The sequence below is a fragment of the Phoxinus phoxinus genome (genome assembly GCF_949152265.1).
Source record: "Phoxinus phoxinus genome assembly, chromosome: 6".
Classification (NCBI taxonomy): domain Eukaryota; kingdom Metazoa; phylum Chordata; class Actinopteri; order Cypriniformes; family Leuciscidae; genus Phoxinus; species Phoxinus phoxinus.
In genome coordinates, this window is record NC_136881.1 from 8584712 (window position 1) to 8612665 (window position 27954).

General features: G+C 36.5%; 1 protein-coding gene across 3 annotated transcripts in view; it reads right to left on the minus strand.

Moving 5' to 3' along the window:
* sdk1b (sidekick cell adhesion molecule 1b) overlaps window positions 1-27954 on the minus strand; it is a gene marked incomplete at its 5' end in the record, with an annotated part of 213756 nt that overhangs the window by 41917 nt on the left and 143885 nt on the right. For all 3 annotated transcript variants that reach the window (XM_079615867.1, XM_079615866.1, XM_079615868.1), the window contains 11 exons: window positions 632-869; window positions 4872-5022; window positions 5518-5627; window positions 10610-10731; window positions 11343-11534; window positions 12772-12870; window positions 17782-17977; window positions 18244-18359; window positions 20222-20403; window positions 21475-21615; window positions 26439-26586. In XM_079615867.1, coding sequence (XP_079471993.1) covers window positions 632-869; window positions 4872-5022; window positions 5518-5627; window positions 10610-10731; window positions 11343-11534; window positions 12772-12870; window positions 17782-17977; window positions 18244-18359; window positions 20222-20403; window positions 21475-21615; window positions 26439-26586 — 1695 coding nt within the window. The remainder of the gene's footprint in view (window positions 1-631; window positions 870-4871; window positions 5023-5517; window positions 5628-10609; window positions 10732-11342; window positions 11535-12771; window positions 12871-17781; window positions 17978-18243; window positions 18360-20221; window positions 20404-21474; window positions 21616-26438; window positions 26587-27954) is intronic.

Here is a 27954-nt window from a genome sequence, read left to right on the forward strand (position 1 = left end):
GTTGCCATTGAAGTCCATTCTGTGTAGAAAAATCCTGGAAAAACCTAAATTTCTTTTCGACTGAAGAAAGAAAGACATGGACATCTTGGATGACATCCGGGTGAGTAAATTATCAGCAAAGCATTTTTTGAAAGTGAACTAATTCTTTAACTCAGCAGGGAGTCGCTGGGTCTGCTAACGGCCACCCGCTGAGAGACGCGGCCTCGGGCAAATACTCCATCTGAGTCTCCAGCGACTATGTAAATGAGGCTTGCGACTAAAAATCGGCTAGTGAGATGCTGAAGCTTGTTTAGAGTTCCTAAATAATGCGGCAACTTGTGGTATTAATATAATAATCAACTGACATGTCTTTATAAGAATTTTGCGTAAATACCTGTCTTATATTTTATTTATTTATTATAAAACACAACTGAAATGCAAAATGATCAAGATGGAAATGTGACCATGATGCATCAACACAATGATGCTTAAATTAACATAATTAATTTGGTTACAGGCAAAACAGCAACTATATTTTGTTTCTTGTCCTCAAATACAGGAACAAATAATATTAATCTTTGAAACATCATTTATTTTGATGGTTACTTTTGTAAAATCAAAAGCTACATCTAAAGCAAGCACAGTGTGTCACCTGACTCTTTAGTTTTGCCCAGCACCGGACTGCTCCAGGGTCCAGGCCCGATGCCGTTGAAGGCCTGAACGCTCAGCTCGTACTCCGTCCACTCCTCAAGTCCCTCCACGGTCACCTCTCGAGACAGGCGCTCAGAAACCGTCTCCATCCGGGGCGTCCCGAGCCCGTCTGCTCTCTGTGCACGCACACGGTATCCCACACTTTCAGGGTTTCCGTTATAAGCTGGCTCCGGAAGAGGCTACAAAAGATGAAGAGGAAAACATTGGAGCAGGAGAGACTCTGATACACATACAGCACATCAATAAGAAGACCACAAAACTATGATATGGATTCTAAATAGAATGGCTAACAAACTAAACTGTGTGACAGGATACAACATTTTGAACATTAGGCATAGTACCAGTGAAAAGTTTGGAAACTACAATTTTTGTCTCTTATGCTCACCAAGGCTGCATTTATTTAGTCAAAAATACAGTAAAACAGTAATATTGTGAAATATTATTACAATTTAAAATAATTGTTTTCTATTTTAATAAATGTAAAAAAATTTTTTTTTTAAATAATCACATTCTAATATAATGATTTGGTGCTCAAGAAACAGTTCTTATTATTATCAATGTTGAAAACAGTTGTTTGTGGAAACAATGACAGTTGATAAAAAAAGAGATAAATTATTACTTTTATTCATCAAGGATGCATTAAATTGATCAAAAGTGACAGTAAATACATTTATAATGTTACAAGAGATGTTTATTTAATAAATGCTTTAATTTATTTAATAAGTAAATGCAAATAAATGCTGTTCATTGAACTTGCTATTCAGGTACTGTATGCTCAACTTTTCAAGCTAAATATTTCACACAAAAATTTTTTATTAAAAAAATGGAATCATGCCTATATATTTTGTTGTCTAAATCACAATTAAAAAGTTTGGATTAAATTTAAATTGCATTACATAGTTTAAAAGTGACAGTAAATGCATTTAAATTGTTACAAAAATATATGCATCAAACATATGCAGTTCTTTTTAACTTTATTATTTGAACTTATTACTACTATTCATCAAAGAATCCTGAAAAAAGTATGTTTCCACAAAAATATTAAGCAGCTGTTTTTAACATTGATAATAAGAAATTATTCTTGAGCATGATTCAGGATTTCTGAAGAATCATGTGACTGAAGAATATTTCAAAATATTAAAAAATTAGATTTTAATATATTTTGAATTGTAACAATATTTCTGTATACTACTATACATTTATTTGTATTCTTCAAATAAATGTAGCCTTGGATTGTGTCTTTCAAAAACGTGTCAAAAATCTTACCGACCCCAAACTTTTGAATGGTATATCAGACTTAAAAACTTTTAAAGAGAATCCAATCACATTTTGGGCAATTATATTGGTATGTACTGAAATGTAAGAGCTAAAATAGTTGAACTAATTTTCAACAAGTTAATCTATACTCAACAGGAATTGGAAATGAATGTCACAGAGCTCATCCCAGTGGCTAAGTTCTACGATGATCTGGATGAATGAAAGCCTCCACAAGCGTCAAATTGTGTGCAGCAAACAGAAAGGAAGTTCCTTAATCTCCTCATAAACATAAATTAAATGCCATTTGAAATTGGCTGTAATGCAGCTGAGTCCCTCGCCTGCTTCAGCTGTGCGTTGCACATTGGCACACGGCTCAGAGACATTTCCCAGCATCAGATGCCAAGAGTTCGCACATGGTTGCTCGCCTAGTACTTTAATACCCACTCCAAACCTTACGATGTTCACAGCTTCACTACATTGACTGCTTGAAGCGTTTCAATTAAAATGCTTTTGGCTAGTTGTCGAATGCAAGTGACTTCATAAATACGGGCCAAATCAATGTTTCAGTCCTTATGGTCTCCACAATAAGCTGCAAATATTTAGTTGGTTGCAATATGATGTTTTGATATATGATGTGATATCCAAAACAAAGCTATCTCATCCATGTCAATTTTAGTTTTTTTTCCCCCCTTCTAACTATCCATGGCTACAACAAGTAAAGCTTGTTGATGAGCTTGATTTATTTTCAGTCAGGCTAACTTTCCAGGTTAACTAGGTCAGCTTTCCCTTCCATTGACTATGGGTTTCCGTGGTTTCACTGTTAGGGTGCGTTTCAAGGTAGGGGGCGCTATTACGCATCTTCTGAAAAAGTACTGAATCTCTGGATCAAAACACAGGAAAAAAAGAGCAGAAACAAGTGATAAAAGCATTGCTAATGCACGTTGCTTTTCTCAGCTTTATCTTCAAAATATTGCTTTTTTATGAAATGTACACACATTCAAGGGTTGATAAAAAAAGAAAGCATGAAGTAAAAGTAAGAGGCTCTGTTTCTTTCTTTTGATTTACTGTATTGTGTGTACAGATATTCATGCAACAAATTATTCTGGGGGCCAATACATTTTTGGGCAACTTTTTTTTTTTATAAACGCTGGCGGTGAAAGAGTTAAACTAGATTATAAATGGCTAGTGAATAATAGTGAATAATCAGGTTTTTGTGTTCGCAAAATGTACAGGCGGAATGGTTTTGCTAGTTCACCTCATTATGAGAAATGAAAATTAGCCGTCTAAATACTTCTGAAACTCAATGCATTTCCACAGCAACTGCTCATGAAATACATCAGTGTAAATTCTCCTCATTAAAGACATTAAAACTCAGGAAACTTGGGTTACTTGGCAAATGACAGGGGAGCGGTAAAAGTATAACCTTTTCTTCAATGGCAGCTACATGGACGTTTTAGTACGAGCTTAATAAATTATTATCCATAAAAAAGAGGTTATAGGTCACTGTTTTCGTTTTCAGCGCTCGTGAAGTATTGCATTAAGCACTATTATGTCCTGAGGGTCATTTTTTTCGGGCACCAGCACCCCACAAATGCGTTACTGCGACCAGCGGAGGCTTTGCAGAAGCTGTTTTTTAGATTAAATGGAATCCTGTCTTATGAAATGACAGCTTTCATGTTATGTGCCTCTACAACTCAAATTCTTCGATCGCTTTTCGGGCTTTGAAAAGGTGAGAGGGGGGGAAAAGAAGAAGTGAAGGAGAAAATAACAGCAATTACATCTGATACTGACAGACACTATGGCTCGTGATAGCAGAAAAAACTGAGAGGAAAAATAAGCTGTCAAACTCTTCCAGCATATCCCTCACCTGTAAAGTGTGCAGCAGACAGTATTTGTGTCCATCGCTGCGTGTGTTTGAGTGTGCGGAAACCGCTATATTTGCATGAGTGCTCCAGTTTTAATGATAATGTTCACACAAAAATCCAGAACCATGCAGCAAGAAAACCTTTTAAAGCTCATTGGGTCGTAGAAATGGCATATACATATGAGAGGAAATGAAAAAAAAGAAAACAATAATCAATTTGTCCGGCGCTACATGCTTTTAGAAGTTTTATAGAAAAGTAATTTAAAAACTTCTGAAAAAAGTCTTTATCATGCATGTATGTTCACCAATACAATGGCATTTGAGTTTGATGTCATCACAGAAGTCTTCCGTGACATTTTAAAATTATTGAAATAATTTTTTTAAAATTACATGTGGAATTCCAAATTCCAGTGTGTTATGAAAATAATTCAATATTGTGTTCATTAATGAAAAGGCTTTTTATTTTATTTTATTCGATTATTTATGTATGGTATTTTAAATCCTGCATTAAACTGTTATGTTGTTTGGTTTCATCATGGTTTACTCTGATTGGGAAAATGTCAAAAATCATATCACCGTACTACAAATAAATATAACTATCAAATGTCCAGAAACGTAGAAGCAGTTCAGAGTCAGTAAGATTTTTTAATGGTTTTAAAAGAAGCCTTTTATGTTCAAAAAGGCTGCATTTATTTGATAAAGTAATATTGTGAAATATTATTACAAATTTAAATAACTAATTTCTTAGTTTTAATATATTTGACAATGTATTTTATTCCTGTGATGGAAAAGCTGAATTTTCAGCAGCCATTACTTCAGTTTTCAGTGTCACGTGAATGCTTTAGAAATCTAATCCATCATTTCTGAATAAAATCAATATTTTTTCTTTCTTTCATAAAAAAAAAAAAAATCGTACTCACCCCAAACTTTTTAACAGTATAGTGCAGAACACAAAATCACATTTACCAGTACATGCAGAAAACCTGGACTTGGTGTGAACTTGACCGTAACTGTTTAAGGATTGTGTATGTGTGCACGTGTGTGTGTGTCCCTTTCTCACCTCCCAGCGGATCCTCAGGCTGGTTTCACTAGCAGAAAACACTATGAGATCTGCCGGGGCCACATCTGGATTCGACTGCAGGGTCTGCATCTTACGAGAGGGCTGACTGAAGAGACTCGAACCCACGATGTTCACCTGCTTCATCCTGAACCTGCAAGGCATATGTAACAGGGGGAGAAGAACAAAACCGTGTTTTTAATTCCCTGATCTTGCTCTTGAGTAGTGGGAGGACAGGGGATTTTGGACAGGATAACAGATCTCTACAGCCTCTGATCATCTGTAATCCCTTTAGGACAAGATAGTGTGCCGAGAATCAGAAGACAATCTTTCCACAAGACCTTGAGAAAATCAATTAAGGAGAGAAATAGAAAAGGGGAACGAGAGAAAGAGAGAGAGAATGAGGAAATGAAACAAACAAAAAAAGAGAGCTGGGGATACATAAATGCAGGGAATGCTGGGATTGTAACGAGCGTTTAAATATTGAAAGGTCATAAACAGCTGAGATTTAAACCTCAAAACTGAAACGGTTAACAGTTTTGTGAAGGTCCTTTCACACTAGAGCTTTTGGGCCCGGTTCTCATCACATTTTTGGTTAATTTGATTGATGTGAAAGTGGTTTCCCGTTTGGAAAAGGAGAAAGGCTCACCTGTATTGAGTGAAGGGGATGAGATTGGGAATCTCCAGAGTGTCTGAGGCTGGCGGACGGTCTTTCTCCAACAGAACCTTCCACTCCTCTTCCTCACCCACAGTCCCCACCTGTGGCCACACAGAGGATGTGTTTGAAGTGAACAATGTCCTGCCTACTGCATACTGCACTGAATAGAGACACTATTTAAAAATAAAATAAACACACACACACACACATGAAAGAATATGCAGTATGACAAAAAAACATTTCAAACTGTAGTATGTTTCATTACATGACCTCATTATGTTGCATGTTTAGCAGCTGGAGACGTCTAGTTATCATCTTGTGGGGCAAAAAACATTAGTAAATGGTGTTACATAACCTCCTCAATACATGTTTAATACAGCGAGTGGTTGTCGTGTAAATTTTAAACTGTATATTAAACTAACCATGTTTCTTACATCAAACCTTATTTAACCTCTAGCATATGAACAAAACCAATGGAAAACTTGTGACTTTGAGTGTGTGTGTGTGTGTGTGTGTGTGTATAAATAACGACTATAGGAAATGAAACTAGACAGATGTCTAAACTTGAAACCAAAAACAGAGTTTGGTTACCTGGTAACAAGAGGGCTCGTCTATGAAGAACCAATCAAATTAAGTAATGTTTCATGTCATTTTGCCATACCTCCTTATTCTATAAAACTGTTGTATTTGTGTTTTACTGGTGGGATTCTCAATGGAATTTGTCTGAGATCCTCCGGCCTTGATTCTTCTTGGGAGAGTTTCTCTGAGAACTGCCCGAAGACTCTCCCGGCCGTTAATAAAGGCATTTGAAGGGACATTTGTTGAAAGTCTGTCTAATATTTCTGCTGCGCAGCAGGTCAGTTTAGGGAAGCAAGTAAGTTAGAGTAAGAGACTCGGCCAGTTGTCGACGGGAGACGCGAAGAGCTAGAGTATAAAGGTTATTAAGTGTCGATTGGAAGACGCTATGAGTGTCGATTTGTAGACGCTAGATGTTTTTTAAGTGTCGATTTGTAGACGCTAGAATGTTAGGTTTAGAGAAAAAATCCTTCACATGGTTTTCAGTCATCATTTGATAAAAAAAATAATTAAATATTATTTTATTTTAGCTATTTTACGCTTTTATTCCAATTTTATATAAAAATCCCCAATAAAATAATGAACTAAGAAAGTTTCATCAATCACACTGGAAATGGAAGATAGTTCTGTAATTTTACTGTTTTTCTGTAAAATTAAAGAATTATTATGATAATTATTATATACTTGTGTTTTATTTTACAGTACAATAGTATTATAGAAATAAATTTCTTTATTGGTTTAGTAAATAATAATAATAATTATATACTTTTTTTTATTTTAGTGAAATAGTATTGCTATAGTAATACATTTCTTAATTGGTTTATTTAATTTGTATTAAAATAGTCAATACAATTTAATAAAAATATTTTTATAGTAATGATACATACAAATTTATATTTTACAGTTTTAGTCATTATAATTATAATTATTATATTTTACTTTATAATAGTATTACTATAGTAATCTATTTCTTTATTGGTTTATTTAATTTCAATAATAATAACAACAACTATTATTTTGTATTATTATTATATTATACATTTTTATTTTATAGTAGTATTACTATAGTAATACATTTCTTTATTGGTTTATTTAATTTGTATTAAAGTATTTAGTAAAATTGAATACAAAAATATTTTATTAAGAATAATAATACTTATATTTTAATACATAAAAACTGTTATTTTCCCATTTTAGTCAATCATACATAACATTGGGATTTTATTGAATTATATTATCTGTAAATAAATGTATTATTATTATTTTATTATGATTAAAAACTTGATTTTTTATTTTACAGTACAATAGTGCTTCAGCAATACGTTGCAAGGATGTCAGAGCCCAGAGATATTTTCACATTTCTTATTCAGTTTTTTATTTTATTCAATGTAAAAATGCCCTAACTGTAGTCAACTGACATCAACATGACAGTCAACAGATGAGTCACAAATGAGATATTCAAATTAGAGTTGAGATTGCTTCTAGTTTCACGTGATGTATACAGCAAATATGGGCAGATCTAGGTACCCCATACCGTGTATATTAGACATCCATCCTGCATTCCTCATTCCTCCAGTGTCATTTCAAATATACTGAGAGTCAGATTCAGCAGTCAGAGCTGATGATAGGAAAACTTTCGACTGACAGTGAAAAGCAACAGCAAACCGAACCAAGCTGCCCGCAGCACAGACTCCATATCAGGGCTGGTGCCTTTGTTTTACATTTTTTACACTAATCAAAAGCATGTTGCCACAGGGTCTCCACAATGACATGTGAGAGCCGTAAAGTGCTTGTTTTTTTAACCACCTTGATCTTAATAAGGCATTAATGAGGTAATGAGCTAATTAAAAAGCAGATCCACAACATGAAAAAAATGCTACAAAGAGACACCGGGTAATGTAACCAGTCATTATTTGCAAACAAAAACTGCTTATCATATCAAACATGCCATAATCACGTGACTCGCATTTCCTCAAGGACCTCCCTGAGAGCTGCTTCCATTTATTCATAGAGCAACCTGTGATTAATATCATGCGGTTAGCTCTTTCCTATCATTATCATGTATAAACTGTCAAAATACTTAAAAGGGGCCATATTTTACACTTCTAAAGCATTTCAATTTCCCCCTTAAGTTCACTTATACTGTTAGTCAAGGGCTCCTTCACAGAAAACAGTTCTCTCGCTGAGCCTCTGATTGTTTTTGGCTACTGCACCTTGCCAATTTCCATATGTAAATGAGCTCTGGTATGATTGGCCAATCTCACAGTTCACACTATCATTCATCAGGATGGACTGGGGAGTTTTAAAGGGGCAGTTTACCCAAAAATGTAAATTCTGTCATCATTTACTGACCGTTCCAAACCTGTTTCTTTTGGGAAACACAAAATCCGTACATTTGAAGGAGTTTTCCATCTATATAATGAAAGTTAATGGAGACCAATAAAACAGTGGACCCATTTTACTTTCATAATATGGGCAAAAATTGTATATTCTATTTTTTGGCAGAAAGTCAGTCCTATAGGTTTGGGACAACATCAGTAATGATGACAGATTTCCTTTATCACTTTATGAATGAACAGGTGTTGGTATATAAATAAGGGTGGTCATATGTTAATGAGCTCCAGTTGGTGACATCGTTTTTGCCGCTTAATATTCACTAAAGATCTGAGAGATCTGTGGAGAGAGGAAGACAAATGCATTTTTTTCCAAGATATGTCCCTTTAAATATTATAAACCATATGTTGAAACACCTAGCACTTGGTCTCCATGAAAACACCATATCTGCACAGCGTGTTTTGTGCAGCCCTGCTCGAGCAGAGGAAAAGGTGAAAAGATTACAAAGGGAATCGAAATCAGCAACCGACCTGGTCCCGGATACAGCTGTGAAGAAGTCAGCTGTAAAAAACACACCAACACAAGCTGATTTCTAACCCATAGACTTAAGACCCCATTAGTGCCACCTCAGTACCTCTAATCTTCTCCTCTCTCTTCTCTCATCCCTCCTTCTGACTCCCTCCCTCCTGCTCTCCCTCGATTAAACAGTATTAAAGACAGGAGCGGAGAAAACGGAGGGGGAAAAGGGAGGGATCTCATTAGGAGGAGTTTTTCTCTTCACGCTGCACAGCACTGGACGCCATCCAAGAGGAGCTTAACACATATGCTCACACACACAAACACACACACCACACCTAAAGGGCTGGGAGACACGGTGCATGACATCTCCTTAGCCTTCTCGTACTATGTCACATACAGAGTGTGCGCATGTGTGCTTGTGTGTGTGTGCGCGCGTTTTCCTCCGGGGGAAGATGTTTTAGTGCAAGAGCAAGCCTGTTTCTCCCTGGAGATAAAGTACCTGTCAGACAACAGCATCTTCACTGGAGCACAGCCTGCCAGACAAGGGCATAACACACACCCACAAATACACACAAACTCATACACACGCTTATCCGTATGAGCACATACACTGAAGAGTCATATTCCACAGAGCAGTCTTGGCAGAAAGAAAATTGCAGTTTGTGGAAACGTTAACCATTCGGCAGAAGGAATATTGCCATTCGTCGCAAAGTTACTTATTTGGCAGGGAAAACAGCAATTTGTGGCATAGGTAACATTATTTCAGAGAGAAAACACCCTTCAATGCAAAATGTAATCATTTTGCAGAGGCAAAATTGACATGTGTGGCAAAGTTAACCATTCGACAGCCGCACAATTTGACATTCATGGCAAAATTAACCATATTACAGAGACAAAAGCGCCACTTGTAGCAGAGAGAATGTATATAACATATACATTTTCTGTCTATATTTGAATTAAAAAAATATAATTTACAGCAAAGTTAACCATTTTGGAGAGAGAAATTTGTTATAAGTGATAGTTAACCAATTTTCAAAGAGAAAACTACCATACAAGTGTCACAGTGTCGTTTGAACCATTGGGCAGACAAAAATATTGACATTAATGGGAAAGTTAACCATTTTGGAGAGAGAAAAGTGTAATTTACAGCTAATTAAACCATTTTGAAGAGAGAAAATCGCTTTAAGTGTAATTACCATGGCATACCATTGGTGGGAAAGCTACTACTGTATGCATGAAAAATAAAACCTTTTTTTTTTTTTTTTACAGAGAAAAGTGCCATTTGTGGCAAAGTAAACCTTCCAGCAGGCAGAATATTGACATTTGTGGCCAAGTAAACCATTTTGTCAAGAAAATATTGGTATTTTTGACAAAGTTAATTTTGGAGAGAAACAAACTATAATTTTTCTGAAAGAAAAGTAAAAATTGTGGCACAGTTAACCATTCATTCAGCTGACAGAATACTGACAACTTTGTAACTTTGAAGAGCAAATCGCTACTGATGGCAAAGTTAATTAAATTCTGTAAACATTGTTAGCCGTTTGTGGGAAAGTTAGCCACTTTGACAATAGAGGGTTTGCTAAATTTGACACACACGCGCGCGCACGCACACGCACGCACGCACACACGCACGGACACACACATGCCTACACACCTGTCCTTCTACGATCCATTTGGAGATGGCAGTTTTGCCGTCACTGCCGGGGCGAAACTGTATGGTGGCGGAGCGAGGACTGATGTTAGAGATGATCAGATTGGAGGGAGCACCAGGAAGCTCTGTTTACCAACACAACAAAACAGATTTATGTCACTCACAAGCTCTAATTGAAACATTTCGACATTTTCTGTTCTGTCCTCTGCCTGTTTTCTCCATCCTGTGTCTTCATTATCCTTCAAAGAAAACTCCTGTAAATGGGCCCATAACTCACTTCAGAGTCGATTAGCTTTTGTGTACAGCAGAGCGCATTGTGTTTGGGTATATGATTAATTGGTAATTAAATGGATTGATAATGATATTTGGGTGGTTCACGGTGGCTCATTCAACAGTAGATAAAGCTCGTTCTTTCCTGACTCCACAGCATATCAGTGGGAGATAATGAGTGTAGCTTGGCTTTTGGTCATCATCATTTATTTCATGTTCTCTCGCACACACACACAGCGGCCCCAAGAGCTTCATACTGACTCTATGTGATGTATTACAGTCTTACTGACTGTGTCTCGGATTGCTGGTCTATGTGAAATATGCGCCCCACTGCGGCATCCTGTTTCATGTGCTGAATTTCCTTTAGAGTTTGAACATGGTGACTATCACGGATCCCCAAGGGAGAATTTGATGCATTAAAGTGATGCTAGCATTGAAGTGTGTGTTTGTTTGAGAGTGTGGAGACCTGGCGGCAGTCCTGTTGAGATGGTCGATGAGGTGGCGGTACCGGTGCCGGCCTGTGTTACGGCAGCCACCTGCAGAGTGTACGTGGAGAGTGAAGTGAGCCCGGTCACTTTATACGCCAGCGTGGAGTTGGACAGAGTCTGAGATACGCGGGTTTCGTTCTGACCATCCTCCTCCCAACTCAAGACGTAACCTATGAGAGGAGGAGAAAGAGAAATGTAGGCTTAGTGAACCACCTCACTGCTTGATGTCTACATAGGAAGTAACCTTCTCTTATAATTGGCTGATTTGAACTTTCTTTACGCTCCTCCCATACACTGAAGATGCAGAGAATCAACTAACTCAGCTACTGTAACTACAACAGGGGCGAGTTGCATAAACTTAGGCATTGAGTCTTAAGAACTAGCAGTTCGTTTTTCACATTCAAATTAGACCAATTGACCTTTTTATGTAGCTGATTTTAAGAAAAAGTTATGACACGTCTTGAAGAAAAAATATAAATTACAAACTTTTAAGACTAGTGTAAGCAGGTTATGCTACCAAATCCAGAGCATTGTTGTGGAGTAATCAACTAAAAGTAGAGTAGTAACGCAACTAACTATACTTACTAATATGTAACGTGACAGTAAATCAGGTGTTTTCTAAATATTTTTTTCATGTAACCAAAAACAAACTTTGTTTTTCAACAAGTTTCACACTTTTTTCTTTTTAATTTGTGACATAATAATGTGTGGACAAATTAATTGTCATTCTTGTAATCTGCATCACATCTCATGTTATGTACTGTATTAAAAAGGATAGTTCACCCAAAAATAAAAAAAATCTTTCATTCAAATCAACCCGTAAGACTTAAATGTAAAAGTAAATTATGTCGGAATTTTAATTTTTGGGTGAACTATCCCTTTAATAGCATTCTGTAATGCAAATGACCGTAGTGGAAATTAAATTTTACGCCATTTTAAATTTCAGTGTGACTGCTGGTGACATACTGTTATGTGACATATACCTTGATTTTTTTAAATATTTCATCTCAATCATTTTCACAACAATTAATGTTTGTTTAGATGATCAAATATTAAAATGTTAAATGTTTAAAATATTTTTTTTTATACAAATTTACTTAATTTAAATTTTGAAATATATATTCTTTTATTATAAAATATTTAAAACATTTTAAGATGTTTTTCCATGTTTTAATATTGAAATTCTAGGTTTGGGACAGGGGTAAATTAATAAAATCAATACATGAAAGGCATCTGGAAACTAAACATTTTAATGTTTTAAATGTGATCTTAATAAAACAACAACAAAAAGGTGTTAATAAAAGTCAGTCCCTAGGACACCTTCACATGCAGCGTTGGAAAGATTAGTGAGTTCCTGTGAATTGGTGGGTGAGCTGTAGCTGTGATTGGATGATTGAGCCTGTTCACCTGTGATAATGCCATTCTTGTCTTCCGGTTCCTGCCAGCCGATCCTCAGAGATGTGTCCAAGATCTCAGTGAAGCTCACATGAGTCACGAGGCCCGGTTCTACAACACACAAACACAACGTTAAAGGTGCACTCAGCAATGTTACTGACACTCTTTCTCTGGTAAATGTAAATATTATATTATACTTGTAACATGTATATTATGCTATGTTCTGTTTTGGTTTCGTTTTCACTGTTTCCTGTGTTTAGCCTGAGTTAGTTCCTGCACCTGCTGATTACTCTCCTTATGTATGTAGTTCTTTCAGTTCATTGTTGGGTCTCGTCAGTGTTTAAGTGTTCTTCTGAGTTAATAAAGATTGTTCCCTTACATCTCCTGTGTCACGCGTGTTATAAAGCCACACAGTAACATGACATGTTATGTCATATTTACACCTAAACAGATGAAGTGCTTTTTTAATCTAACGTTTTTACCTTTAAAACCAGCAAAATAATATTTAGCTGTGAAGTCAGCATGCGTTAGACCCCTAAAAAGATCTCAAACGTGTTTTATGGATGCATGCATTACCTAGTGCTTTTTTTCTGAGCGCGTAAGCATACAAAAAGTGCTTTTTATTGGAAGTACAAGGTCAAATACAGAGATAGACATAAGACAACTGAAATCTTTAAACAACAAAGCCTCAAGATTTCATTGTCTGCGGGGAATATAAAACTGTGAATACACAGCAGGTTTGTTCATGCTCTGACCTCAAACATGTGTGTGTGTGTGTGTGTGTGCGTGTGTGTGTGTGTGTGTGTGTAATAAAGCTTATTATTTATTAGGCACTACTTTATGGACACTTTAAAACCCGCTCATGTTAAATGATTACCCTGCAACCTCGGTCCGCAAGACCATAATACTCCCAACGAAGAGCTTGTTGCTGTGCAACCGTTGCATCACAAATGCAAACAGGCGAAAGCAAATTATGTGTTTGTTGGCAATTACCCACACAAGTTAGCAGTCATTTAGTGGTTAATCAATCATGCATACACACCCCGCAAGACAATCCATCTGACAGGCGAACATGACAGTAGCCTGAAAAGCGCAGTGGTTAATGTGTGCGGATAAAGCTTCAATCTCATTAGATCTAACATGCGTGTGTCAAACCCTCATGACCCGCACTGTCAAGCGGACCTTATCAGAGGAAGTCGTCACGCTAGACTGACAGGTTAATCAATCACGTGCTTATGAGAACGTAAGACTCCATTCAACTCACTGCACTGCAGTTCAATTACTTTCAATTCAATTTTTTTGGTTAAAGTGTCGCTCATTCTGACCAAGAGGTCAAGGTTTAGCTGGTTAGCATAATATATGCTATAAATACACCATATGGGTTCAAAAAGCATTTCTCTCTATAAATGAAAAAATATGAGTTGATTCTGAGCAGTGTTATTATTGTTAACTTAAGCTAAAACCATATATTTTTTTGTTTATTTAAATAAAACTGAAAAATAATAAAATAAGAGAGAAATATTAGATGCAAACGTAACAAAAAAGTAACAAATATTAGTTAGCATTTGTCGACTAACTGAAATAATTAAGAATTATTAAAATTATTTAAAAAACGAAATATGTATATATATAAAAAATGTATAATAAAAATGACAAAAGCTTATAAAATTACTACAAATTTAATAAAAAAAAAAACGGAAAATATACAAATATGAATAAATCCTATAAAGGTATATAAATAATACAAAAATACACATCTGACATACACATCTCATTTCTTTTATTCTATCATGATGTTTTACCAGTGCCTAATTATTTTTGAAGGTGTGAAATATGCAACACTTCATGCTCACTCATTTAGCTAATGCTAACGGATAGCTTTCGGCAGGTATTTCAGACCTCATTGGTTTTAACAACTTTTATTCACTTGGTTTCCATTCCATTCTTTCGTCAAATTAAACCCGAAAGTTTCAAAACAACCAGGGAACATCAATCAAAAGATCCAGTTAAAGATCCAGACCAAACGAAGCGAATTTCCCACATAATGCTTGCACGAGCACGCCGCTAAGTCATTCTAGTACAAATAAGCTGAGAGAGCGAGTCCGTGTGCACAACGGTTTGTGTGTCTAACCTGTTTGTGTGATTGAGCTATTCATGGGAAACAAGCTCCTGTGGCTTAACAGTGTAAAGAAGACCACATGCTGTTATCATCTGATGAAAATTACATTGTCTGTTAACAGCTGCACATGCATTCACACACATTTCCAAGCGTATACATGCATGGTGGGACAATCAATAGCGAGCACGTGTGCGTTGACTGAGAGGAGTGATCCTGCTTTAATAATTGCAGGTTAGTCAAGGCTGATTCTACGTGCCCGTGGCATGACGTGAAAACAGCGCTTGGGTGGCCAATATATATTCAGCGAAAAGACTAATCAATGGCGATGTAAAAAGCACAATTACGTGGCAAATTGCGGCATGCATAGTGAAAGGGCCAAATTTCTCCTCCGTATCGATTTTGATGACTGAAATGTCAAACAAACAGGCTTGTTTTTGCCGAGAGATCTCTTTCTCAAAGCCTGCTGGACAGTTTTCAAGTAAAGAGCATACTGTTAGTCGATTGTCTCCAATTAAATACAGACAGACTGTCTGTAAGAGTGTGTGGGTATCTGCAAGAGTGTGAAATATGATTTTACATGTCAGGAGTGCACGCAAAACATTTTATCCCAGAGGACACGTTTATTGCTTAGAGAGGTTGCTCTTCATTGCTCAGGAGACGTAATAGAGCTCTCAGTTCTTTTTATTTCTTTTTTTATTGAAGTATCAACTTTGTTTTCTGCTAAAAATAGATAGCAGAAACAAATGACACTATTCCTGACCAGCTGTAACTGTATATAACATTAATGTGGATAATTTAGCCGTGAAAGAATCTAAAGAGAAATAAGAGCATTCACAAGAGGACAGTTTTTAAAAATGTTGAGATCTTCTGAAGCTCTAGAGGAGACATATGAGTGATTACTATCTTTCTCTAAGGAGAAATATCAGACTTAACAGGAGACTTCAATTCATATGGGAACATCCATAATATTGGAAAAACTTCTATAGTATGGGGGGGGGGGGGGGGGGGGGGATACTATGGAAGTCAATGAGGCCCATCAACTGTTTGGTTACCGGCATTCTTTAAAATATTTTCTTTTGTGTTCAGCAGAAGAAAGAAAGTCATACAGTTTGGAACAACTTGAAGGACAGAAAAACATGACAGATTCTCATTTTGTAACTATCCCTTTAACCAAAAACCTCAATTCGACCTCATTGCTGATTTGGAAAAACAATTGAGATATTAATCAAGATCCTATTTGTACATTTTCTTTCTTATGGGACCTAACCAATCAAAAGGCAATGAAATATTGGTTACACTTCACAAGTCTTTTTTTTTTTTTTACATTAGTTAATGCATTAACAAACATGAACAACATTGAATAACAATGAGCAATGTATTTAGATTCTAACCATTGCTATCATTAGTTAATAACATGCAATTGTTCATTGTTCGCTCATGTTAGTTCAGAGTGCATTAAAGGGTTAGTTCACCCAAAATTGAAAATAATGTCATTAATGACTCACCCTCATGTCGTTCTAAGCCCGTAAGACCTCCGTTCATCTTCGGAACACAGTTTAAGATATTTTAGATTTAGTACGAGAGCTTTCTGTCCCTCCATTGAAAATGTATATACGGTATACTGTCCATTTCCAGAAAGGTAATACAAACATCATCAAAGTAGTCCATGTGACATCAGTGGGTTAGTTAGAAGTTTTTGAAGCATCGAAAATACTTTTTGGTCCAAAAATAACACAAAATAAGACTTTATTCAGCATTGTATTCTCTCCCGGGTCTGTTGTGAATCTGCGTTCAGGACTACACAGTGACGCTGCTGACGTAAGACGCTGATGACGTGTTATCTGGTGCGCCCGAGCTTCGTTTACAGTCTGAGGGAGACGCACGTTATATTCAAGCTATTCTACATTGTTTGCGTGGATATCATTTTTTTAATGGTGCATAAATGTGCATGTCACGGATGAGACACTTTTACAGCGTGCGTCTCCCTCAGTCTATAAATGAAGCTCGGGCGCACCAGATAACACGTCATCAGCGTCTTACGCCAGCAGCGTAACTGTGAAGGATTGACAACAGACCCGGGAGAGAATACAATGCTGAATAAAGTCTTATTTTGTGTTATTTTTGGACCAAAAAGTATTTTCGATGCTTCAAAAACTTCTAACTAACCCACTGATGTCACATGGACTACTTTGATGATGTTTATATTACCTTTATGGACATGGACAGTATACCGTATATACATTTTCAATGGAGGGACAGAAAGCTCTCGGACTAAATCTAAAATATCTTAAACTGTGTTCCGAAGATGAACGGAGGTCTTACGGGCTTAGAACGACATGAGGGTGAGTCATTAATGACATTATTTTCAATTTTGGGTGAACTAACCCTTTAACTAATGTTAACAAATGAAACCTTACTGTAAAGTGTTACTGAAATACCGATATTTAGAAATGACAAGTTGTCACATGAACCTGTTTTAGTCAAAGGCTATGTTCAGACTGTCAGTCCAAATCCAATTTGTGTGCATATCCGATTGAAATCAGATCAGATTTAGAGCTAGTGTGAACAGCAAACAATCACATGAAATGCAATTTTTACAAATCAGTTTCAAGCTACATCCATTTCTGGAAATCCCACGGCACGTAAAACGTGAACGTCAGACGTTGTTATAGGAAACATGTTGAAAGTCGAACAATGCTGTGTTGTTGCAAGGTGCCGGACGAGCAGAAAATGACAATATAACATATTTTGAAATATAGACATATTTTGAAACCGGCGGAGACGACAGCACGGAAAAAAGCTGTGCATCCCAATCGGATACACAAATTATCGGATTTTGACTGACAGTGTGAACGTAGCCAAAACGTTTTTTTTATGTAGTGTTGTTGTCCATGTGTACTCACTGTCAGCGTGTGTCTGGATGAGCTGTGGTGTGCTAGCTGGCCCATCGCCAGGCGTGGTAAAGCACAGCACCGCCGTCTCATACCACGTGAACTTTCTTAAATTGCTAACGTAACCATAGTGACGTGACCCGTGGAACTCGGGGGCAATGGTCACCATGGTAATGCATTCCGGACAGTGTTCGGGCCACACGAGCAGCTGTGAGAGAGATGCGAAAAACAACAAGACATAAACAAAACGTGATTAACATACATTGTTAGGTTTTAATTACTCTTGTTTTATTTATTTGAATTTAAAGCTGCTGTTTTTGCAGGCATTTAGCCAATCAATCATGAATACACTCCCCCAGGAGACAATAAACATGCCAGGCAAATTTAATTGAATATTTTACCTCTAACTGAACACGTGAGCCAGTGTCTCTCTTTCTCTCATACACTGACATCTTTCTCCCTCTACACTATTACCTTGTATCCCTGGTTGATGCCGTTGATGAACTGCTGGGGTGGTGGAGTCCAGGTGAATTTAATGGTGGTGGAGTTGAGCGCAGCGGCATCCACGTCTTGTGGGGGCGCTGTGGGGACTGCACAGTCAGAGACAATTTGTTAATGAAATATTAAAAAAATGTACAAACATAGGCTGTGTCCGAAATCGCCCCCTATACCCGTAAATAGCCCACTATTTGAGGGGACAGGAATTTGTAGCAGTGTCCGAAACCATAGTGGATGTTATTGGATGTTATTCAATCCCACAATGCACCGCAAAAACGAGTGTACAACCGATGTACGTTCAACAGCTAGAGAATACCATAATGAGAAGAAGTATGAGTCACATGCCGAATTAATATTTTTAATGTCTGCACCACGTGGCATTAAATAATGTTTATTTATTAATAAATAAAATAAAATATAAACAATAGATGAAAAAACTAAAACTAAAAAAACAAACAAAAAAAAAACCTAAAAATACGTTGCTTTGACAACAAACAAGCTAAACAGAAATAATAATAATACAAAAATTATATAAATGATAAAAGCAGATAACAAACATGAAACTAAAAATAAAAGCTTATTCAAAATATTGCAAAAACTGCAGTGAACCAAAGACTGCAAAATTGCTGGTGTTTCTGACGTCACAAACTACCTTGTAACCAATCAGGTCAACGTGTTAGTCGCGAGTGGATCTCTGAGCTGGCGCGAGTGAGTGGAGACGGGGCTACTGAATGAATATTCACAGAACTGCGTATACTAAATGAGGCAAGGGTGTTACATCAAGCTATTTTAAGGCATGAAGACATTTTCTTTTCAAGGAAATATTGTTTAAATATGTCATTTTGGTGATCAAAGATGAATTTTAAGGGATACAATTGACTATAGAGGAACTTTAAGACACTTCTTAGCAAGTAAACGAATTATTGATGACCACAACAGAATATCCGGCACTGTTTTTTAATTTTTTTATAACCTGTACTAAATTGCTTTTGGACAGAAAGAAATGATGATGATAGTCAAAAGTCTGGGTCTGCGAGACTATATCTGTCGTGACTACCTGGATTCTGAATTTAAGCGCCCACCCAAAGCCCCCGTTTCTATACATAGCCTACTCTATATTTCAAATGATCATTCATTTCATAGCAGCACCGATAATCACATACAAATACACATGAACTACAGTTTGTATTCAAAGCCTTTTTGTAGCCTATCGGTGCTATGCAGCAGGCCTGAGCGGGAAGTGGAAAGAACAAGATCATATTTCCATAAAGACTCAATGCCGCTTACACTTAATGTGCTTAAGATGGCCCCTTTAAGGTCAGGCCTGGCAAGTTGAGTACAGATTAGATATTGCTCAATTGGATTGGGCTCTCCGATTCGTCCTGCTGCCCTTTTCATTTCAAACACAATCACACAAGGTTACATTAGAGTGACCAGTAATCTGAACTGGGACATAAAAACCGCCTCTAACCACACGCACAAAAGCGCTTGTTCCAGTCTCTATGAGAAGAAGGCTCTTTTCCTGCGGACACTGGGTCTCTATTAATCTCTGCAGCAGTATCATTACACTGACGTTAAATAATATGAATAATCACGGCCAAAGGATCTCAGAACACCCCCACACTTCCGCGCACACACAAATTCACGCACATAAAGCAAATTAGATTAATTAATGGGCTACGGTCACTGTTTGCCCAGAGTCCATAAATTTACTCTTCTTAGAAATAATCTTTCAGATGGCCGATCTGTGCAGTAAAGCCGGCTAATGGATTTTACGGTTCCCATGGTTACTCTAGATCCTTTATGATATCTGTAGCTTAATGAGAAAGTGGGTATTTTGGACCCAAAAACACATATGCACCCTAAAAGATTTGAAATATCAAGGGTTTGCTCAGACTGATGAGGCACTGTTTCTGTTTATTTGTGCGTGTGTGTGTGCGTGTGATTGTCTAACCTCCTTGCAGTGTGTATTCAGTGACAGACTGGCTGTACACCCCCAGGCCCGCTCCAGTGTAGGCAGCCACTTGGATCTCATACTGCGTCCAGATGATGAGCTCTCCAATCAGACAGTAATTAATCTCTGCACTTGTGATGTTCTTCAGCTGGAACTCACCAGGCAAACCCGCCAATCTATACCTGAGTGGGAGGGGGAGAGAAAGAGAATGATGTTTTTTTTTGGAAGTTGATTGTGAACCTTTAACACAAACACACGCACTCGTAATTTCAACTAGATTTTTGCATTGCATCTGTAGAAAATGTGAGCGGCGCTTAAAGTATGAAAAAAAAAAACAGTAGTGAAGCCTGCCTTAGTAAGTAGCTTATGCTGTACATGTCATAGCATCTCCTATAGAGCGCAACAGTCGGGTTCCGGAAGTAAAAATTAAACCGGGAAATTTATTTTGAACGGTAACTTATAAACCTTTAAAGACAGACCCTACTGTGAGATACAAGTCTGTGAGAATTACTGAAGCCGTCAGCCTGCATTATTTCAGCTTCTTTTTTTAAATAATCGTGTTTAACAGTGGAATTCCCTGGTGAAAAACTACATTACCCATGCCATCTAAAATATTGTCGTTCCAAACCTGTATGCATTTCTTTCTTCTTCTGATATTTTTAAGAATGTTGGTAACAAAAATGTTTCAGCTTCCATTTACTTGCATTGTACTTTTTTGTCCATACAATGGAAGTCAATGGGAACTGAACCTGTTTAGTTACCAAGTGTTTTGTTACAAACAAAGTATCTTCTTTTACGTTCCCCAGGAGGAAAATCATACAAGTTTGGAGTGACATGAGTGTGAGTAAAAGAAATTTTGTGAGGACTATCCCTTTAAAGTTCACTTTAAAATGAAAATTCTGTCATCATATACTCACCCTCAAGTTGTTTCAAACCTGTATGAATTCCTTTCTTCTGCTGAACACAAAGGAAGATATTTTGAAGAACGTCAGTAACCAAACAGTTAACTGGTCCCATTGACTTCCATAGTATTTTTTTTTTCCTACTATGGAAGTCAATGGGACCAGTTAACTGTTTGGTTACCGACATTCTTCAAAATATCTTCCTTTGTGTTCAGCAGAAGAAAGAAATTCATACAGGTTTGAAACAACTTGAGGACGAGTATATGATGACAGAATTTTCATTTTAAAGTGAACTACCCCTTTAAAATATACCAAAATGTTACAATTTTGAAGCCATACATGAAACCATACCTGAGCACATAGCCTCTCAGGACTCCATTGAGCTGCGGTTCTGGGGGTGGCTGCCACTGGACCATGATGCTCTGGTTGGTACGGCCGCTCGCCACAATGTTTTTTGGAGGCGCACTGGGCGGTTCCTCTCGCAGCATCAGCCTGAGAGATAACATCATAAGAATCGCATTATAAAAGAGAAATATTTAGATCCTTATCTGGGAGTTTTCTCAGAGGCATCAATAGTAACTAAAAGTTTCCTTCAGAGCTTATCCAGTAGCCTTGGAGAGATTGAAATTGATCTTTCTGGTTTATCCAAAAGATCTTAAATAGTGGCGGAGTAACTGAGAACTGACCCTGCTGGGGTAAACCGGGTTCGCTGGAATAACCTGAACTTCCCTTGGTTCTGTAAAAACAACTAATAAGACCAACACAAATAACACCAAACGGAGGAGAATCATCACTAAGTACATTTTCACATTGAGCCTGTTTCATGTACTATTCAAATAAAGAAATGCATCATTTTATTCAGCAAGGACACGTTAAATTGACCGAAAGGGACAGTACATACTTTTGCATTGCTAAAGAAAATGTATTTCAAATAAATGCGGTTCTATTGAACTTTCTATTTATCAAAAATCCTATTAAAAATATCACAAAAGTATTAACACTGAAAATAATGAAAAAAATAAATTCTTGAACACAAAGTCAGCATATCAGAAGGATTTCTGAAGGACCATGTGACACTGAAGACTGGAGTAATGATGCTGAAAATACATTTTAAAATATATTCAAAATTGTAGAGTGTCATTTGAAATGGTCAATTTTCTCAATATTACTGTTGTAATGAAACAGCCTTGATGAGCATAAGAGGCTTCTTTTAAAACCATTAACAAATCTTACCGACCCCAAACTTTTGAACAGTAGTGTACATTTGCTGTTTAATCAAAAAGATTGGCTTAAAAGCGCACATACTGTATTCTGCATTCTGTAAAAGAAATGTGTTTAAAAAAAGCATAAAAAGGCAATGTTTCTTCCCCTAATCTACCTACAAAGAGCTAAACAGGTGGACATGTGAACCATGAGAAACCGTGGATAGCTCCGTGGACAAATCCGTAAATCTTAACATCAACACCTCTTGTCTCCTGTGATGTGGATCGTTTTTCCTGAACCGAATGGGAGCAAATTAAGCACTAAAATGTAAACGCATGACAACATGATATTTCAGCTCATATCATATCAAAATGATATATAGATGCTACAGAAACAGAAAGATCTGTTCGAGCTTGACCCCATTAGTGTAAATCAGTGAACCCTTTAATTTCTCAATTTGATCAATACCGTGGGCTTTAGCTCTCAAAGTCTGTCTGGAGGATTCTAGAGACTGTAGATCCCCAGAGCAGGCGATAAACAATCCTTCGCTCTAATCTGCGGTTTAAAGGTTATTAGCTTGATTAAGTGAGCAAGGCCTAAAGTGCCTCAAGCAAGCAATCTCGTAGGAAAGTTGCTAAGTCTGATTGATGTTTTGTCAAATAAACAATAATCATCCTAAACCAATTTAAAAGGCTTACAAGCGGTTATTTTAGTCTATCACGTTGTTTCTTTTGCCGCACTGGAGGTGTGGGTTTGGGTATTGAGGGGATTTCTATTATATTGTTTTAGTCATAATGACATTCATTGTTGTTTATTAATTACATGCAAAGGATAAGTGCTGAGTTTGCTCCTGTTAAATTAAAAACAAATTATTACTCAATAAAAAAAGTCAGCTGGACATTGACTTTGTTTACGGTGTGCCGAATATGAATGTACTTCTAGATACGAAACACTCCTGAACGGAATAAAAAATACTTTTAGCATATTCTGGGTTATTATACTATTCCTTTGATGGTACTTTGCCAAAAAAATGAAGAAAAAGAATAAAAGAAATAGAGATTTAAATTTTTCATATAACTGATGATGATCCTGACATTAATTGGAAACGAGGCCAAAGCAGATAGGTGCTCAAATTTTAATAAGTGCCCTCTCCATCAATATTAGATTTTTTTGTGTTTCTGTTCGTCTTCATCTTCTCACTCTCGCTCTCCTCCGTCGTTTCCTCTTGTTTTAACCGAGCATTTTAAATGGAAGATTCAGTTTGAAAGATATGTGGTTATTTTAATTACATTTAAACACTGATTCGGAATATGTATGTAAAACATACAGTACAGGAATTTGTATTTGTAAATTAAAAACTGTCTTGTAAAACCAGCTATTTATCTTTGAGTTAAAACTAAAATAACAATGAAACTTCTTTGTTTTTATACCAGACATGAGTCAAAATCACTGTTTTACACATCAGGGCTAAGAGTGTGTGGTATCTGTCATTGTGGTAACAGAGTGAATAATACACTATCAAGATTTGATAAATCACCGTAAATTGTACAATTCCTGTTTTTTATTTATTTATTATTATTCCTTTGGATTCACAAGGTCAGTTAAATTTTAAAGGGTTAGTTCACCCAAATGACTCACCCTCATGTCGATCCAAATCCGTAAGACTTTAGTTCATCTTCGGAACACAAATGAAAATATTTTAATGAACAGACTAATTTTTGTCCATCCATTGACAGCTACGCAACTACCACTTTTACGCTTCAAAAAGTTCAAAAAGAGATTGTAAAACTAATCCATATGAATTGAGAGGTTTAGTCCAAGTTTTCTGAAGAGAGACGATCGCTTTATATGATAAACAGATTTAATTTAGGCCTTTATTCGCATATAAACATTCATCAACTATAAAATGATCGTGTCTCATCATACAATTTTGCACTAAACTGCTCAATTCATATGGATTCAACTTTTTTTATGAACTTTTTGAAGCGTTAAAGTGGTAGTTGTGTAGCTGCCAATGGAGGGACAGAAAGTGCTCAGATTTCATTAAAAAGATCTTCATTTGTGTTTGGAAGACGAACAAAAGTCTTCCGGGTTTGGAACAACATGAGGGTGAGTAAATGATGATAGAATTGTCATTTTTGGGTGAACTATCCCTTTAAGTTGACTGCCAGCTCACATTAGTTAGTGGATACCCTAATAGTTGTCTTTGAGTTTTTAAAGGACAGAGTTGTTGTAAGTGTGCCAGTAACTCACTGCATGTTGCAAATCTGTTTTCAATGTTGCTAATAGGCTCAGACATGGTTGACTGACTTACTGGGATATTGCATATTGAGTTGTTGTCAATACTATTACAGATAAATCTGAGCACATTGCATCCGTTTAAAAGAGCAGGGGAAAAAAGACTTGACATATTGAATACAGTCATCAGATCTGACAAGTCTCAAGTACAGCAATTAGGTCTGTCAGTTGATAAAAATATATACACACTCCAGCCCTCAGTGTCAAATGATCCTTCAGAAATGTTTCTAATATGCTGATTTGCAGCTCAAAAAAACATTTCCTATTATTATCAATGTTGAAATCAGTTCTGCTGCTTACTATTTTTGTGGAGACCATGATGCATGTTTTCAGGATTTTTGATAAATATAAATTTCAGAACAGCATTAAATTGAAATACATTGAAATATGTAAAATTCTGCTGTCACTTCTGATCAATTTAATGTGTCCTTGTTAAAAAAAAGCTTTTTTTCTTCAAAAAAAGTTCAAAAGAACAGCTTTAATTTTAAATATAAATATTTTTTTCAACATTATGAATGTCTTTACTGTCACTTCTGATTAATTTAAAGCATCCTTGCTGAAAAAAAGTATTTATTCCAGAAAAAAAATACTTTTGAACAGTAGTATATATCATATAAATTTAAATAATTTAAATAGAATACATTTTTGATCATTTCTGTAGGTGAGAACTACAAAGTGAGCAAACTATAAATGAATACTTGAAACAAAATGTATTATTTTAGTATTATATTCTATATTCTATATCAGAATTGTTACAGTAGCATTAAAGACATCACTGAACATTAGCGAATAAAAAACATTCCACTTCAGGACCAATCAAACCTGAGCAGATGAGCATTTCACATATGAGCGCAGAGGGAGTCTTTGGCTCAACTGATACCATTGAATATAAGCTGGCAATGTTGGTTCAATGCAGACTGGCTTCAAATGAAAGCTAAGAACTAGAAAACAGCATGACAAGCTTTTTCAACATGTCCTTGATGATTGAGCAGGCCCTTCTTCCTGCCGTTAAGCAAAGAGTGCTTGGCATGTGCATTAGTGCTTGAAAAATAGCCATTTGAACTTTTCAGGACTCTTAAGTTCTTTGAGCGATTTGATTCGATTTGGAATGCAGTCATTGTGATGTGTGCCAATTTATGCGTGAATAAAAATTCACAAAACAAAACAGAAAGCATAAAACGCAGAAGCCTCTGTGTGTGCTGAAGTGTCCTTCCCTCCAGCCAAACTTGTATTTGACATTCTTTCACCGTGTGGAATTGGCTTTGAGAAAAGCTATTTCTCACACCTTCATAGTGTTCCTGGATATGGAAGCGTTTTTTTTCTTCTTTTCTTTTTTCTGCCCATGTGTCATAATGGCTCACAATCAGAGCCAGTGATGAAAGCTCTCATGTAATTCAATTACAATCAGCCTTTCTTTTGACAGGGTTCAAATCTTGTCCTCACATTTAATAATATTCTCTCTAACTGACTGAGGACGTGCATGTGTCGGACACACGAAAATGGCAATAGTTGGTGAAAATTACCAGTTCCAATCTGCTTGACTGGCTATGTTAGTTACAATATTCAGGATTGAAAGGATTTGGGGTTTGCCTGTAAATTGGTTTGCTACAATCAAGGAATCAGGGTTTATCTCATTAGCATGGCCCTGTTAGCGCCTGCAGTGCAATGCCATTGCCATGCAAGATCCGTTCCCCTTCCTCGACGCCTGATCAGAAACATTGATCTTGTTTTAGCTATAACAGAGCTTTACTTAACTAGTTAGCGATATGCTAAGCATGTAGACTACTGTAAGATGTTAGCTTGTGACTGCTTACCTGTTTGTCTCAGCGCTGTACTGCCCACGTCCCACCTGATTGACAGCACAAACTCTAAACTGGTACGTTCTCGCTGGCGTTAGACCAATTACTAGCAAACTGGCTAGTGTAGGGCTAACATCAGCCATGTAGACTTTCCATGGAGAATCTGTCAGGAACAACAAACAGACAAAATTAAATGTTCCCCGAACATACGGGGTGATGGCACAACTACAGTATAAAATCATAATCCACAAGTTTCTGTATGACCCTAACTAGATGTATTGAGCTACATGTATATAGCTACAAATATTATTTAGTTCATCAGTGATATTCTCTCTCACCTTTAATGTCATTGCCTCTTCCATTACATCGATTTCTGATTCTGACTGATCTAACACCCGCTACTTGTGTCTCCCGCTATCCTGATTAGTATTAGCAGTTCCATCTCCCCGGGATCTCTTTTGATCAGAAATATCATTAGTTTTACTCGTGGATATGGAAAAAAATATGCTTGACTGTGTTTTTTAACATTTTGACTCGCACCGCCACCAACCAATGAGAGTGATTTTGAACTTAAGAAAGCTGAATATATATATATATATATAGTTTGAGGCTGAGGGCCAATAGCAAAACCCAACCTTTAAATATATCTGCATAAAGCCGCACTCGCTCTGTCTCTCTCACACGCACGACATGCACTTGTTATTGCCGGATCATTTAAAAACAAATGCCGGAATGCAAAAATCCAAAATCTGACATTTTCCAAAACAGGATCCTGAGGGGACGTGGTCACCAAGGCTCAAAAGCACCATTTTGCCACCAAGGCTGCATGTATTTGATCAAATATACAGTAAAAACAGTAATATTGTGATATGTTATAACAATTTAAATAACTATTAACATCAAGATATTTTTTCTTTCATTTATTATAAATACAAACAGCCTATGAATTTAATTCAGTATGAATTCTAGTAGTATACACACTATACAATTTAATGAAAGCAAATAAGAAAATAAGACGTATACAAATTTGATTAAAACAAATTGATCAGGCTATTTGTAGGCTGTAGATTTCAAAATTGAAACTAGGCAAAAACTAGAAGCAGTTTAGCTATTAATAAAATAAAATAAAAGCCAAATATCAGTCGACTATTTGTGCTGGACGATATATCTTTCTGTCACTTCCACGAACTCTACAGAAATCACTTTTAACTGGCTCACTATAATGTAAAACAGTACTTATAAATGTAATGAGATTATTTCTCACTTCTAAAGACAAAAAATTAAGTCTCAAAGGGGAGTATTGTTTTTATCTTGCGTATTCTACTTGATTTATTATCAGTTGTTTGAATGATCTCTTTCTTTACAGCACTTGGGTAAATTATGAATTTGACAGCGCTGTTGTTTATTCTGGAGGCGTTACAACCCACAACACCCAATATATGAGAGTGTGTGTGCATTTGTGTGTGCGTTTGCAGTACATTAAAAATGATGGGAAGCAGATCAATGAACAATTTAGATGGTGAAACCACTC